General features: G+C 37.9%; 1 protein-coding gene across 7 annotated transcripts in view; it reads right to left on the bottom strand.

The window, feature by feature from the left end:
- The window catches only part of ANO4 (anoctamin 4), a 178266-nt gene that overhangs the window by 57907 nt on the left and 102599 nt on the right, over positions 1–17760 (bottom strand). For 5 of the 7 annotated variants that reach the window (XM_042026783.1, XM_042026805.1, XM_042026816.1 and 2 more), the window contains 4 exons: positions 12673–12773; positions 12321–12422; positions 9567–9611; positions 4954–5085 (listed from right to left, as the gene is read on the bottom strand). In XM_042026783.1, coding sequence (XP_041882717.1) covers positions 4954–5085; positions 9567–9611; positions 12321–12422; positions 12673–12773 — 380 coding nt within the window. The remainder of the gene's footprint in view (positions 1–4953; positions 5086–9566; positions 9612–12320; positions 12423–12672; positions 12774–17760) is intronic. The other 2 variants (XM_042026794.1, XM_042026827.1) reach the window with 2 other exon arrangements.

Here is a 17760-nt window from a genome sequence, read left to right as displayed (position 1 = left end):
TTTTGGCTCATTTAACATAGAGAAAATAAATCACCAGCTGTAGTACCAGCAACAAGGCGAGCCTGCAGTATTCCCCTGAGAATAGTACCACACATTTATCTACTTTTTTTGTTTGAAAATGGGTATATTATTAGCACTTGTCAATTTTCATTTTCCTTGACTTTTAAGGCTGCAGCTGACTGTCTTGTTTATGTAAAAGGACATTTTTATTAATGGTTAACTGGCATTTTTCATATCATATGCCTAAACCAGGGTGACTTTGGAATGAAGAATGTTGTAGTGGCTCTCTCTGTTTCCAAACTGGCACTACAGCCTCAAAACTGCCAAAGTAAAATAGTCATGGAAGTGCTGAATCTCTCCTCTACCTTCCTCTGCCCTTGCCTCCAGATCAGTCTTCCCCCCAGATCACTTCTTAATTTAAATTGGTTCACTCAGAAATATTCATCTGAGATAGATTGAGCCTTATGTATTTTTCAGGGATGCCCTTCTTCATTCTATTTGTCAGGCAATTAAAACGTTCAGAAGCAGAGAGAATCAAAAAACCCATTGCAGGGCATGTCCAAGTTTGGAAGCACAGAGATTAGTTTGAGGGCAGCATTTACAAAACCATGGTTCCTCATTTATAAAAAGCCATTTACAAATGTATGGTTACTATACTGTAGGTGTATTTAAACAGCAGAACGACCATCCTGGTAAAAAACAAGTAAGCGTCCATGCAGCCCTGTGCCATGTCTCCAGTTGCAGCAGCTCCCCGATCTATCCATGAATTTGGGGTAAGGTGGCTCAGGGGAATATGGGCACAGATCATCTTGGTAGAGATGAGGTTTGTTAAGGTCAATTTGAACATCACAAAAAGCTTGAAAAGTAGGTCCCCCCTGAGAGACACACATCTTGGAAATCCGGAAAAAATACAAGACTCATGTACCACAAGGGAACATAATACGAATGAGAATCACTCCATTCACCTCTGGTATGTAGGGCCATTTTTGCTTAATTAATCAAGTTACTATCCCAGTCCTCCTAATTGAGTAAATATTTAATCTGATTTTCACAAAGTAATAAATATTTAAGTGGTTATTCAATTATATATTAGATTAATATTTAATCAGAGAGTTTATTGCCTTTGAAAGAAAAAACAAAGGGGAAAATAGCTCCTGATATAGAGCTCGAAATCTCTAAACAGCAATTAACATATTTTCCTAGCTAGTGTACAGTTATCTAAGAAATTGCAGCTGATTGCTACTGTTACTATTCCCAAGTGACCAGCAGCTGACTACATAAAATAACTAAGATGTAGTAGAAGAACAACTAAGTATGTCTGATGGTAAACATTTTTCACGTATTGTGCATTCTTGTAACTGATAATTTTCTGAAGAAATGCTTTGGTATAAACACAGCCTTTTCCAAGTTGTGGCTGCAGAAAAGAGACACTACTCAGCAATCTATCTTGAAAATTATCATTTTGTATTCCACACAATTAAAAAAAAATAGTGCCTGGCAGAACTTCTTTCCTCCAAAAAGAGATTTCCTATTACTTAAGAAATAAGATGAATTTTGGTCTTCTCTTGTACTGACAACTTTGTGATATACCCTATGAAGTATGCCACAATCCCTTAAAAAGAAAACCTGAAGCCACACTGCAAAAGCTATAGGCACATCTCACAGATGTTATTCTTGCATTCTCTTCTTTGCCTGTTTTGGAGGAAGGACAGATGGCTAGCTGTGCCTCTTAAAACAAAACTTTTTTTTTTTTTTTTTGAAAAGCTAACCTTTCTCCACATCTGGCTTTTTTCCATCTGGATGAGAAAGAAAAATGCAAGAAAGAAAAAGACCATTGATATGATCTACTAAAATTGCACACACTCACTGTACATCAATATTTTAAAAATATTAATTCCTATGGAAATAAGGTCTGGTCAGGTTTTTTTCTTAATTATTTTCCTCCCCAGACACAGAATTGTAAATATTGCCAGTTATTTGTCTTTCCATGCTTTTAAAAGAAGCCATCACAAATGAAAACTGTACTCAGATCATGTTATAAAATCTGTATCAGACTGGGGCCCGCTATGTGGAAAATGTGGCTAGATTACAAAAGATAAACTGCCCGTTCTCTGGTGATGTGAAAGACATCTGAAGCTATGAAGAAAGAAAGAAATAAGGAACTTTAGACCCAAATTGCGATATTTGGACAGAATCAAACACAGCCAAGCTGATATGAATATTTAAAGAAAAATATTTTAGAAAATGAAAAGCACATAAAACTGGGAAAAAAGGAAGAACTTGGCAGCCTCAACGTAGGACATATGGCAAAATCTACTGTGAGGCCATGGGGATCTTATCTGAAAACTAAGAATGTGGAGTTTTATGCTTCCAAGATGGTTGTAATTGTGAGTGATTTACTTCATGGTCATTAAGCATGTCTTGGATAAACGGTGATTTATGACAACACAGAAATCTGAAATATTTTCAACGGTGAAAAATACATATCTTGCTCTCCAGAAATAGTTGTACAATAGCCAGAAATATCCTCGTTAGTGTAATTAAAAGACTGATTATATATTTTAGGCTCCTGTGGGCATTCCTCAAAGAACAGTTGAATGTACTTCCCACTCATCTCCTCCTTTCACTTAGGATTCTAGATTTGCAGGAAAGTTTTATGTCTTTTACTCTAAACTTAAAATTCAAAATTTGTACATAAGTTCTGACAAAAAGCAGACACTAGTGACATTTTTCAGCTACCACCTTAATACTGTGCAAAAGGACTAAAAGCCTTGCATTTATTCTGCATTCTCTGAGGACTTCAAGAACTGAGTGAGCTACAAACATTTTATTTGCTCAAAAAATATCCATATGTTCAGTGAAAAGTCTTAACACTGAGGTCAGCCAGCTGAGCATTGGTGCAGTACAGGGACCCCTCCTGTCCTGTACCTGTTCTCTCTGAATCAATTTTGGCACAACTGTGTGATGGAAGAAGATGCAGAGTCACATCTAGAGGCCCAAGAACAGGAAAGAGATTGTCACTATTCTAGCCTACAGGATGATGTACTTGTTAAAGACTGAACTCCACAAGTAACTACCCATGACAATTATGTAGCTTCCAGTACAATTTCATTGTATTACAATACGGTATGGTAAGAGCACTCTAGCAAAACTTTAACTGTCCCAAATACAAAAATGTATGGACTTTTCTTACCACTGAAAAAATGCAAGCTAAATTATCATAACGTTACTGTAGATAGCAATTCTTTTCAGCATCTCAAGAATTTCTGTGATTATCTTCACATTCCTAAAAAAATATTTCGGGTCTCTGGGTTAAAAATTGAAATATCTGCATGCAGCTCACTAGACAAATATTGAACAAGTCATTGTATTTCCAAATTCTAGTGAAACAAAACAAGACAGGCTGACACAGGCAACAGAGTGAAGCATGATAGGAACACCACTGCTGTCAGAGCCAGCACCTTTTGGGAGAAGGAGGCCAACTCAGCCAACATTTTCTAAGCCTCACACACACAAAAAAGGAAGACTACACACAGAAAGCTAAGCAGAAAATGTCAGGCCTGCCAGGGAGTAAAGTTTCCAAGTCTGCAATGACGTTAAAGAAGCGCCAAACAGCAGCAGGAGTGTTAATGAAACTAACACTACTTAATATAACTGCTCCTGCCAGTTTACCAACACAAACATGAGCAAGGCAGACGAATGGAAAAAAAAATATTCTGGTTCATATATGCCAATTCTCCTTCCAGCCACAGAAAACCTTTCAAAACAAACCACCAACCCCTTTCCTATGTGCAGTAATTTTAAGGGAAGTTAGCAGTTAATATTGCTGGCAATAAAAACATTAATGCTGACATCCCAATTTATTAATTTTTTTATTATCACTGGTCTAGTCTGAAACTAATATGCACCTACTCTTCCTCTTGCAGGGCACAATAACTGACCCATCTCTGTGTCACACAGACTTCTATTGAAATTTCCTTAGAGTTTTGCACCTGTTCTTGTTTTTCTGCTGTATTTGGAAAGATGCCATTTGTGGCAGAGGTTTATTTTATTTGTTCTTATTGCAGCTAGCAAATCAAATCCCTGAAAAAATATTCACTAGGTATTTCAGAGCTTTATCAACCTGGCTTCTCCTTGAATAAAACCACATATTTCAGATTTTTGAGTGACCTGTAATTCATACTGTGTCTTTTAGTATCCTCATCAGTGTTGACTGTTTTTTGTGGTTTTGCTCTCAGTCAACAATTGTTTCCCGTATTACAAACACTGTAGTTACCCATAAGACATCCAAAATTTGACACCTCTTGAATTCCATATGAGTTCTGAAGGTTATGTGGGGCTTTCTCTGTTCTGCATTTTGCAAGTGAATAAAGGCTTCTGTGACATTTGTGCAACACTGATGCTGTTGGTATGCTTGGAAAAGTGTCACTGATAGGTCTAAACCCTGCCATTTTGCAAGCACTTTTGCATCCATAAAAGTGAAAGAGAAATTCAATCAAATTGACATTTCCTATTTTCTTTAGAGTTCTGTTTGCTCTACAGTCGTAACTAGGAATGAAATACGAGTATCAGTATTTCAGCCATCAGTGATGAAGGACTAATTTTGATTATGCTAAAGACATAGAAATGCTGAGAAAAGAAGTTCGAATCACATCTTTAAGTGGAAAAGATCAGCTGCAATTCTGACCTGAGAGAAAATAGCCATTTGACTACTTTAGGGACATAATTGAAATTCCAGTGAATTAAAAGGAACTTTCCCATTGATTTCCTTTAGCTTTGAGCCAGACCTTTAATTAATAGAAATGCAGACTTGCTATCTCTCCCTTTTTAGTGAAAAACGACTAATATGAAGGCACTAGTCCTTAAGACATGAACTAAGAAATCAGTTTTTTCCAAGGTGAATCCAGAAGGCAAAGTTTTCATCTTGCAATTGAGATATGATAGAATACTCACTGATGTATCCTTTGTTGGCTGAATGGAGCAGTATAGCAGTCATTCTCCTCCAGATCTGGCAGTGTTTCCTTGTCCAGTTTCATTGGCTTTCTGGGTAACCATCCTCGGAACCTGCTTATCTGTTTCTCGATCCTGCAGCACATGATAAGCATGAGCATTTGAGATAATGGTTTTTTCACTACATTATGAAGCACATGTTGTCAAACCAGGCCACCTAATATTTACAGCTAGAAAAGGCGCAATGTCTTTTGACTTTTTTTGAGGCAGACCAAATTATACAAGCTGAACTTGATTATTAATAATGAGCTTTCTGCAGAGGAGCATTTATTTTGTCTCAGCAGAAAAGCAATGCTGATGGTACATGCTAAGCCTTAGTAAGCCCAGTGAGTGCTTGTCATGTCTCTAAAACTTTATTTCTCAGATTTTCAGTTAGTTTAAAATTCAGGCTTAACTGATACTAGATTTTTGCCCTCTAAACATTAGAACAGATTGTGACAAAGATTTTTGGCAGCTAAACCCCAGCAAGTTACATCCCGTTAGTACTCTCTGTATGGATTCTTACCTTGTGATTGATGCTATTTAAAAATGGGCTGCTTTGTTCATTTCATTCAACTGTAGTTTCTTGCAATACTACAACCTCCATGAAACCAGAACCCTGGTTTCAGGTGACTGCTATGCAGCTTGTTACATTTGGAAGGTGAAAGCAAACAACGATTGATCTGGAGAAAGGGCAGATTTAACTACAAGTGCACTCATGCAAAGATACACAGTGAAATGAAGGGAAGAATCAGAGCTCATTGGAGAAGACAATCTAAACCAAATTCTAGAATGTTATAATGAAAAACACCTAAGAAAGCTAAGATGTGTGTAGCACAATGACCCCTACTCTCTGAGAAGTTCCTAGCAACTCCAAGTCCTAACCACTGATCCCTGCAAGAATCACAGACTACAAATTGTGGAGTGTGGCCATACTTCAGTCGCTGGATGAACGTTTCCAGAATGTTTTTTAAAGGGCAAGAATTGACTTCCTTTGAACTGAAAGTTCAGTTCTGAACAAAGCTCAAGGACTGGAAATATGGTTGGGGGTTTTTTGTTTGTTTTGTGTTGTTGTTTTGGTTGTTTTGACAGAGCCAACGTAAGAACTCTATGACCAACAAACGCTGATACCTCTTCACAGTCAGTTTGAGGGAGGAAAACCCATACCCAGGCAGCTGAATGTATGGGGAAGGAATGTGAAAATGCTACATACTTTCATTTAAAATACGTATAGTGTTTCCTGGAATATCCAGCCTTCTCCCACCAGGTATTTTTATCTCAGATAAGGAAGCTAATGCTCATTTTTAAACATGAGCACATTTCAAAATTGTACCTAAATCAGCTGTACCTGTTTTGGTCCCGTTTGTGCATTTCCAATCTGGAACAGCATGATGGGGTGAGGGGTGTTGGATGTTGCATGCGTGTGCAAATTTATCATCAGGACTGTTTGGAAAAACTGTAATATGTATGTAAACATAATAGAAGATTTACGCTTAATTAATCACAAACTGTCCATGGGCAGTGTTTGCACTGACCCAGCAGTCTGGAGCACAGGAGGAGGTAGTTTGCAAATGTCTGTGCTGAATGCAAGTGAGATGTCAGATCCCAGGGCTCTAAAGAGCCTGACCAATTGTAACTCTCCAGCTGCAGCATCCAGCCTGACAGCCTTGAGCTAGTCTGTCTAGCCACTGATAGAAATGCCAAGGGAAAGTAAGTTCTCTACAGGAAAATCCCTGTCTTCTGGTCTCTGTTTTTTCCTCTGAAAATTCCATAAGCCCTGTGTTACTGTACATTCAGCAGGCTTAGTGTGTCTGGGTATGAAAAAGGCAGGAGGAATCAGGAAGAGGGTTTTTCTAAATATGCTGTTCCATTCTTGTTAATTAAAGTCGTTTGAATCCTCTAAGCTATTAACACCCCTGCCCATCTGCAGTCTTTTCCCATTCATGCTGGAAGTCAATGTGCACATATGAGATACTGCCTACTGCAGGTTTATCACACCCCACAAGCACAGCACAAAGGGACCGAGTGCTTTCCCCACTTAACAGCAATGCATTATTCATGCTGGCTTCTCACTGAGTGTACCCAGAATTTGAGTGGTTTGCCATTCCCAAGACTCAGATTACTTGGCATGCTCAGTCAGCCTGCTGGCAAACGGGTCTGAGAAGGTTGCAAAACCTTACTGCAAAGCACAGAACATGCAGTACAGCCTTCTGCAGGGAAAACAACGCCCCCTAGTTAATTCCTTGGGAAAAAAAAAGGACCAGATTTTAGAATTTATTCCAGCTCATTCCAACAGTGCCATCAGTCAGCAGTGCAAGTTTCATATGGTACAGGAGCATCTTGCAAAAGGAAAAAGCTGAAAGAGTGGTGTTGGTGCTAACAAACACAGACACACAGTGTTAAAAATCTATTTTTTTATTACTTCTTCATGGCTAATCCATGCCTCATTTTCCCCATACTCAGCTGAACAGGGGAAGGGGGGTTGGAAAGCGGTGTGACCTACCCAGGAACAATGGGGTGCATGGAGTGATGTAGAACGAGCTGCTTCACAGTGTCTCAGAGTCTCTCCCACTCCAATCCTGCCCTAGCTCTCCAAACCTAGTTTTACTCAGCACCCTCTTCCTAAAGATACATATTGTGTTTAACTCACACAAAGTGTTTCTCAAATAATTTTAAAGAAACTGTTTTCTCACCATAAAGTGGGGTAGGGATAGAACTGTTTTTCAAAGGAAAGTTAGGAAAATTAAAAAAGAATTTTTAATTGAGACTGATTTTTATGAGTGGGTCAGCTTTCATAGAACTTTATGCATATTGTGGTGCTAGCTATTGTATTAGTTTAGTTTCTAACCACGATGCAGGTGCTGTATAGATACCTTATACCTGTCCTTTCCTTTAAAGTAGGGGAGTTTTGTAATTTGAAGTTTTGAGATCACTAGAATTTTTCAGAGAGAAAATTCAAGTCAGGTTTACAAATTGCAAGAGACCTGCTCTGAGCTTTGCCTTATGACTAAACCCCTCTCTAAAATAAATTCTGCCTGAATGTCAATATAATGTTGGTATTAATTAAAAAAATGGACAAAGGCTTCAAGTACTTTAATCTACACTGAACTAGGAGTAGAGGAAATAGATACTTTTATTGAAACCATATATCTAAGTTTCATGTAAGTTAAAAAAAAGCTGAATATGTTTTCTTTCTTCCCCCCTGGGGCTATTCAGTTACAACTTTTCTGCCTCAAGTAGCTATTTATAGATCTGAACATAAAAATGGAATTTAGCCAAGTGTTCTCATCACTCAGGAACTAAGTACCAGAAAAAGGATCATACCTCTTCCCATACTGACTTCAAATTGCATCCTGACTCGTAAGAAAATGAACATGAAGCAGAACTTCATATAATACATATAAATGATAGAACCTTCACCTTCTCCTTCCTATCTATTTCTTTAGTCAAAGCAGTCATATCTTCTTTAAAGTCAAGACCAATTCCAAAGCTAATGGCCACTGTAGTATCTATTGTAAGGTGGGAATGGAAAGTGGGGCAGCATCAACATTTGTGTGCATCTGTTACCCTGTGCCAAAGAGGGATAAAATGTCTCAACTCTGCAAGTGCTCATTTGGTGCTTACTAACATGAAAAGGCAAATTCTATAATGTGATATCAATGCTGGTACTGTCAAGTCACCAGCATGCCGAGACATAACTTAATATACAAAATGCTTTTTAATATGCTCATACTGCAGAGTGATCATCCCATGGATGTAAATGTATCAATGTTATGTGCAAAATGGTATGGCTGTTTATTCCAAAATGCAGATTTTTCAAATTTAATTCTTCTCTCTTAGAGGTTCTTGGCAATATTTCCACTGACCTCAATAAATGAGTAGATCAGGTGCTAGACCCCTTTGAAAACTGCATCAACAGTACCATGGCATTAAATGTCACATACAGTGAGATAGATAAATGTAGATATATAAATGATCTGGTTTTTGCCAAGCCTGTATAATTTTTAGGCATTTTGGAGATATTTTTGTTTAATTTTCCAAGGTATCAAGAAGAAAATACAAACTGCTGCAGGGAAAGAGTTTCATTGCAGCAAGTCAGACATAAACTGGGCATCAAGTGTAACCTTAAAGATATTAATAATTGAGTGAAAACACTTAAAAGATTCTTGGAAAATACGTATCTCTTAAGCTCGGTTCTTTGCCTTCCTATCTACCAACAAAGTACTAAGCATCTCCATAGAGGAAGCAATAAATAAATAATGCCATCACTATTACAAGTAAGCAAGGTTCATGGAAATGAACCTGTAACAGTGGTACTCTAACCCCAAGAAACTTCCTAATGAACTACATGAAAAGGAGATGCAGCATTTGTACTAACATACTTCTATTTCTTTAAAGACTGTGAGATGCAACTTCTCTTGGTTTTTTTTTTGCAGATGTTCTAGTGTGTAATCACTCCCTTTATCCTTTCTACAAACACAAATGATAAACTTTTCCTTCCAGCTTGACTTTAACTGTTATTTTTGTTCCTGGGTCCAAATGAACATAAACTCAACTGGCATAAGAATTGTACTCACCTATTCATGAACTTGTATCGGCGGTGCAGGTAATAGATTTTTCTCCTGGAAGAACAGCAAAAATGAAGCCAGTCGAGAAGAAAACCCATCGTCAGTTACAGTATGAACTAGCAAGGAAGGAAAGGAGATTGAAGACAGAAGCCTGTAAGAGGTGGAGGAAGAGACTAAAAGAGAGATTAACAGAACTGTCACAGGAAGCCACACAAACACTGGTGGCATTTGAACTGCTAGAAGGTCATCATTTTTCCATTGCCTCCTCCTTTTCTGCTATTTGTCATGTGTGAAAGATGGAGATCCAAAGATGTTTCTATTTCAGAGAAGTTCATGAACTGTTGCAGGAATTCTTTAGGACTGACACAAATATGGATAAAGTATCTGACATCTACTAATGAATTATTAAGGCTGCATTTGGGGAAACACAAGGGGGATTTACTTAGAAAAGCCAGGAAAGCTGTATCTAATGCAGCACTATGCTGTAACACATGCAGTACCAAGCGGGGTCGGTGGTTGCTGTTGGGATAACATCCCTAGAAACAGAATATAGGCTACACAAGCAAATGCACATGTGCTCAGCACCCCGCCAAGTGTTCAGCACTCCCTCTGCCCCTCATACAGGCTGGTTTCTGTTGTCAGTGCAATAAGCTGTGTGTGAGAGCAAATGATGAGCAAGTGAGCAGACAAGGGAACACGAGCAGGCACATGCTGAACCCACTCCCAGCCTGCCTCCTGACCAGCTCTGCAGTGCAGAGCAGCCCCTAACCACCATGTGTAGATCCAGGACAGAGTCCACCTCCTGTCCCTCTCCAGTGCTGGCAGCTCTTGTTCTTCTCATAGATGGCTATCATACCACAGCTGTCAGGATCTGACACTGCCTTCAGCACAGAGACTACATCTTCATGAGAGTTAAGAAAATCTGAGGGTTCTTGAGTGTGGATTTGGGACTCATACTCCTTACTGGAAGAACTGGGTGCCTGACCAAACTCTGATTTCCCCCTCCAGAGGCTGACATTGTCATCCACTGAAGGTCATTGTTAAATCAAGGTGGTTTCTGTGTATTCTGAGAGGCTCCATTGTGTGATGCAGAACTGCAGCACTTTTGGAAAATGAAGGCTTACACCACACATGCTCTAAATATTGTAGCAGATGTAGTGTAGGAATGCTGTTAGTGCCTTGGAAGCAAGTCCTCTAAAATAAGACAGCACTGATGCTTTATAAATGATAAACAAATTTGGTTAGTATTCCAAGTTAATTTTCAGAACTTTTTGACATTTTTGTTATCAGAGTCCATATCATGCTGGTGAGGTAGAATTTTCTAAACTATTTCATGTTGGCCAGCCTTCTTTGGTTAGTGTTATTTATCTTGCTCTAGTCAGCAGGTACAGAGAAAGGTCAAAGCTAAGTGTTTCTGAGGATGCCATCCACTTCTTGATTTCGCTTCTAATGTTCAGAGGTATCCACCACTTTGTCACTCCTGCTTTGAAACACCAAGGATTTCCTCCAGTGATGCATGGACCTTGCACAATTCCAGCCTGAATAATCAGGAGCAATAAACAATCAGCAGCACTTAAAACAAGGGCTTAGACAAAGGCATCTGGAAACATACCATCTAGACTTGTGGACATGTCGTAAAATTTTTTGAAATGATAAACTGTACTGTTGTTTTTAGAATGAAATTGAAGAGCCTGCCCAGCAGTCACTAGTGAATTACCATGATTTCCTGTTAACAATGCTGTAATAATTCTCTTTCTATGGATGTGGAAAGAATGAAGCCATGATCCTGAAGCAGGTCAAGAAACCCTCAGTATTTTCAAAGCTTTCTATATAATCTGTGTGACGCAGACTTTGCTATCTGCTGAGTGATCAGGATAGAAAAAGCTGCTCCATGACTAAATTCAGAGTTCCTGGTGTACTTCTGAATCATGAGACCTTACTCATTTGCTAGAGCAGGTCCATCTCAAGGAATGCCACAGAAGTCAGAGAAGGCACGCTTTTGGCCTAACCCATTGTTTCTAGAACACTTTAAAAAAAGAATATTACCATCCTGCAATGAATTGTGATTGCTTTTGGAATTTTCTCTTTAGCACTAAAAGCGTAAGGAAGAACAGTTGAAGATTTGCTGTGAAAATGAAAACAAAATAAATACAAAATAAGGCTGCAATTTTGTCATTTATACATCTCCAGTTTTCCTTCTGAGTTCTCTATTGCTGCGTGGTGTCTCATACCAGAGGCATTTTTCATACTTAGGTAAGAAAAAATGGAAGGAATCCTACAAAGGCACCAGCTCACTATTCTGGGTCTGATCCTTTTCTTGTTCAGGAGTAATTCCATTAAAATTAATGGAGCTTTATGTTACAAACCCTGCTAAGTGAAAGAAGAATCAAGGCCTCTCAGTTCATGGGTTGTGGTCAGTTCCAGTGGAAGTCTTTATGCTACTTTAAAAGTTCTGATAACCAACAGAGTAAATACGGTATTTTACACAGAAAATTTCATAGACCAACATGCAAATAATATTTAATCAATTATAAAAATAGTCTGAATTTCAACGTGGAATTAATCTGGTTATCAGTAGCATTTAATATAATTTCTCTACTTTCTCAGCAGAAAAAAGCATTTATTGCTTAAATCGTTTTCCTATTAGATGGGATACTTATTTATACGTATTCATGTAATACTAATTCCATACTGTACAAGCAACTTACAGGTGCATACCAGATACGTCAAACAGACATGCACTTTCTGTGCTGCCTTACGTACCTGGATCTTCTTGACCTCCCATTGATTTCAATAAAATGTCCATTTAAAAAACAGCAGCGCACAAGTATGCAGGGGGCTCCAGCACTGAAGGGGTTAAAGGGCCTAAGGACAGAACACCCCATGAAAACAGCTGCACTGCTACAGCCCATCTCAAACCAGTATTGTACTGAAATTGTAGGCTTTAACAATAAACAGCAATGAACGTGGTATCTAAGGAACTCCATTTATATTTTCTAAAGGTGTGTGGCATCTTATAGAAGAGCTTTTCTATAGGCATTTTGGTGTTATTATCACATTTACTTTACAGTATAGTGTGGCTTTGGAGGTTGAGACAAAATACAACTACACCTACCTGAAAGGCATTCTTACATTCATTAGTTCAGCATATTTGCCCAGGACCTCCCAGGGGGCGTGCAGTTTCACAAAGATGATGTCACTGTTTGTTAGGGATGACTGCAAAAGAAAAACAATACAGCCACCAGGGCTTACTATTTCAAATAAAAAAGAAAGAAATCATAGTCAGTGGTCAATGTGATGTGTCACCCTTCCCAATTCCTGATTCTTCCTCAAATGTTGTATCAATATTTTGTCAACTCATTTTTCTTCTGCTCTCCTGAAAGCCATGCTGTGACTCCCTTCTGGCCTGCATGTGCTTCGTTTACATGGAAAAGAGGACATGGAGGGCTGACAGATGCATCCATGGGTTAGCTGACTGTACATAACATGAAGAGAACTTTAGGCAGGGCATGCACATCAGCATGGCTGCTACCTAACAGGAAGCTGTCTGGCAAAGACAGGAGGATGTGTAGCAAAGAGGAGAAAAGGAGGAATTTAGCTCTGTTTGCACTCAGAAGGAGACACAGTGCTCTACAAGACAAGTGCTCTACAGCAGGTTTGGCTGAAGCTGATGTGAGAACACAGAGAGCCACATGATAATACTGGAAGATGAAATGTTCAAATTCTAATGAATAAAAATGAATTGTTCATAAAGTTACATACAATACAATTTTAGACAAACAAGTGGATGATATTCCAAGAAATAGGCAGAGGTGTACTTAGTATGAGAAAAGGAAAGTATGACAACAGAAAACCAGGCAAGAAAATTGTTAGTTAGCTTTGGGGAGGGTTCCTCTGTTTTTTAGACATTGTCTTTTATTCAATGTTGCTCACATAAATTCTTGGTTAATTGTTGCTCACAATAATTCTTGGTTACAACTTACGAGGAGCTCTTAAATCTAGTATTGCTTATCTGGAAACTACTGTGACTGTATGGGTGGGAGGCTGACATTTTTACTTTTTACACTCTCCATCCACTATCCTGATAGATGCTGAAATTACTGAATTTGCATGTCCATGTCCTCAGAGTAGCTAAAAAATTATTACTAGTTTGTGACATGATAGGAATGCAATCTCCAACAGTTAAGATATATATATGATTTTCTTTAGCTCATCAAAAAAACCCCAAAAACCAAAAAACCAAACCAATCCAAAACAAACCAAAACAAACAAACAACAACAAAAACCCCAAAACAAAAACAAAGGAAAAAATCCCCCTCAAAAACCCAAACCCCCAACCCAATGACTATAGAGTTAACATTTTTAAACAAATATAGTATTGGACCATAATGGAGACAGAGAAATATTTGTACTCAAAGTACTAATGGGCTGCAAAAATGGATTTAACATATAAAGGAATGAGTGACTTTCTGGTGCTAAAAACTGAAGGAAAAAAATCTTCTTTGCAGATGAATTGCTGAAAAATATTTCAATACAAAATGATAGAACAGCAACAAAATGCCCCCAAGAGACTTGCTTCAGAGACAATGAATTCACTTGCATTCTTTCCACTGAATTTAATGGATTCTAATTCAGGCTTTAATGATGTTTTTCTTTATAGGTACATTTCAAAAATTAGCTTTTATTTTCCCATGAGACTTCAGCAAGTAGATACCACAAAACCAAAACTAAATTCTGTTACTCTAAAAATCTCCTGCAAACTGCTCTCTCAAAGGTGAGGTTAAGTCAGCAGTGGATTGGCAGTTTTATCATAAACAACTTGGATTAAAAAACAAAAAAGAGCAAAATCTACCAAAACTCAAAAGAACCATCTAAGAAGCCCAGTATACCGAAAGAAACTACAGTACTGATACACCAATAAAAACTGAGAAATTGGGGAAATTTATTAAAAACAGCTTATAAACTTAGTGATGGCTGTTAAACAGGAAGTTTATAGGTATTTTCCAGCACATTGTACTTTAAGCCGTACTAGATATGGGAGCCAAACATGACTTGTGAAGATGCTGTTTCACAAGTGAACATTATTTAAATGCAGTACTTTATGTGTTACATGTTTTCATGCAGAAACATGAAAAATTTCCAAATAGTTATCACAACACAGATGTTTAAAGAGTATTTTTCTACTCAATATCTTGCAGTGTTAGCACATCAAAATGTTTTCAAAATGATAATCAGCTTTGCCAACAGAAGATCTAACCAACAGAAAATCTAATCAAAATATATTTGGCAGGCTCAGTTATATTCAGAAAATAAGAAATAATAATACTAAATTATTCATATGAAAATCCCTTTCTCTTGGGTTTGCTCATGTTAAACGTTCATAAAGGAAAGCACTAGGCAAGGCTGGGAAAAACACGACTGGAAAGAGAATAAAAAATCCAGATGGAGGATGAATTGAATGAAATGTCACATTCACCTAATCTAAGGAGTAAATAGCTAACCAAAATATCTGGAAAAAAGATAGCATGAAGACCATCTTCCTTACAAAAATACTTTAGTGAATGGAATCTCCTAAACTTTCATGGTTAGGTTAGTATTTAGACTCAATTTCCTTCATCTTATAAATGTTTCCACTGAGACTAGAGTAGCATTCTTTTGTTGTAATTGACTTTCAAGGTTTGGTTCGTTAAATGATTTGGAGAAGTAAACTCAATTTCACATTATGGGAACATGCAAACAAAAATCAATGTAACATTACTCCCCTTGGAAACTTAAATAAGACAACTACTGACATGAGCAATCTGCTATAAAGTGATGTCCAGATGATGAAGAAAGAAAAGCAGAGGAATTAAGGGGGCAGACCAATGAGATAAAACACTTAGCAAACACAGAAATGGAATAAATGTTTGGAATTGACCTATCCATAAAAAAATGGATTTTCTTGTGGTCACTAACAACTTTCTTGGTGGTCTTCAGAATAGTGTAAAGCCAGGGAGACAAGAGACTTAGCAGAATCAGACAACTGTACTCATCTAGGGTGGAAGGGACCTCTAGGGTTCACCTGGGTTAAGCCTCTGGCTAAGGCGGGGTTAACTTAGATCAGCCTGCTCGGGCAGGGGCTTGTCCCATTGAGTAGTGAATATCTCCACAGGCAGAGATTTCACAGCCTTTGGGCAACCCACTGACTGAAACTGGCTCGAGAAAAGAATATTTTCTGTTGAAGAACTGCTCTCTTCCCTCATAGAGAAATCTTGGCTTAAAACTACCACTTTCTAGACTTGTTTTTCCTTAGAAACCCCTTATTTATTACAAGAACTGTATTTAATTGTGTTCTCATTGAGAGGCTGTAGCAAGGCTTATTTAGTTTGATTGAACCATAATCTTCGAAATAGGTTTGTAGGGTAGAATTCAGATCATCAGAGTCTGGGTTACAGACAGTTAAAATACATCATGGCTTCATTGACAAACATCATTAGTACTGTATCATTGCTGCCAGTCCTTGAATACAGGCAGTACTATAGGTCCACATATTATAGACCTGCCCTTCTGGCAAGGCTACCTTTCCATTTTACCATTAAGTTTACGAAGCCATTGCTATTTCCCAAGGACATCCAATCAACCACAAACAGATTTAAAAACAAAGCCACATTTTCTTCTCCAGTGTCACTGTATAAGGAGTGGAAGAGACTAAAGCATGGGCCATTTAGGTAACTCCAAAAGCAGAAACACCTGCTTTGATGAGTTACAGTCATCAACTAGGTCGAGGAAAGTTTGTAAGGGTCAGGTTGTCATTCTCCTCCTAAAGCAGGCACAGAGTGGTGCTAACTGCTGGTTAAGTCCCGGCTACTGAGCTCCCATGTATTCCTGCAAGCATTCTAATGCCTTTTGATGGCAGGATTTAAATATATACATATATATATATATATATATATATTCATTGTTGACCTGACTCTGCTCATCCTGAACTTATCATTGTTAGTCTGAATAGAAGCAGAGTATGCTGACATGGAATGTCTCTTGAAAAGCCCTTATTTTGCTGTATTTGCAGGCTGCCTTCCAGGATCAAGGCTAAAGATTAGCCTTGTCTTTTGTCAAAAACCTTCTTAAACATTCTCCTCCGCCTAGCTAATTTTAGTTCATTATCAATAATATTGTCAAGTCATTTCAAGACAAAAGCAGATGTAGGTACACACCTCAATACAAGCATTTCTTAAGTCTAAAAGTTAAGAAATTTGAGAAAACCTATTCACAGTATATAACCTTGAAGAAGGATAAAATCACAGTGTCTCCAGTTGAATGGTGCCATTGTTTATTTACCTTGAGCTTACTAGGCAGGTTTTCATTCATGTATGCAAAACAATAGGGCAAAAAAAAGTCAGGATCCATTAAGGTGTTTTCCCTATAATTATTTAAGAGCAAATTACTCAAGTCTGGGTCTCTCTTCACGTTTAAAAGCCTTCCTCATAAAAGTAAAATGAAATAAGTAAGACTTTGAAATAGATTCAACAACTAGAATTAATGTTACCTACTTTAGGAAGATCCTATAAGGCAAGGTAAAAAGCCAGAACAGAAACAGTTCTCTACATTTTGGCAAATATAGCTAATTTCTGGTAAGACCATAATGCAGGCAAAAACAGAAAAGGAGACAAAACCAACATACTTCCTCTAGTAACAATTCTCTCTGTAATCTAGCTCTGCATGATGTCTGAGTGCAGAGTAGTAAATAGTAACTACCACGGGTTCCACTGTTTTTGAGAATTACTTAACAGCACAGATTGATTTGCCATGTGGAGTGAATTAAGTGGAAAAACAAAACCCAGTAAATTTTAGTTGATTAAACTGTTCTTCCTCTGCAAAACCAAAGTAAATGTAAATTCACAGGGGTAATTCCAAAGAACTGGAAAAATAGAAGGTGTATTCTGCCAATACTTTTCCAGTGCATACATTACCACTGGGTAATTATTTAGCTACTGTCAATATATGTCTGGTTTCAGGGAAAATATTGCATACTCACAAACGTCAGCCTCCACATTCATGCTTCTGAGGAACCTAATGAATAACAGTGCCAATATCTTTCACACATGTACTTTCAATCAAAGCACAGGTTTAGTGAAAAGGAGAATATATTGTTCACATTTTAATTAGGATATTAAGAAGCCTTTGACTTGCTAGAAAGTGTAGAGCAAAAGCAGTAAGGATGAAA

This window comes from Corvus kubaryi, unplaced genomic scaffold (assembly GCF_017639235.1).
Source record: "Corvus kubaryi isolate FWS band 111438036 unplaced genomic scaffold, C.kubaryi_AGA036_p1.0 129, whole genome shotgun sequence".
NCBI classification, from domain to species: Eukaryota; Metazoa; Chordata; class Aves; order Passeriformes; family Corvidae; genus Corvus; species Corvus kubaryi.
This window is presented reverse-complemented; position numbering and strand designations above follow the sequence as displayed.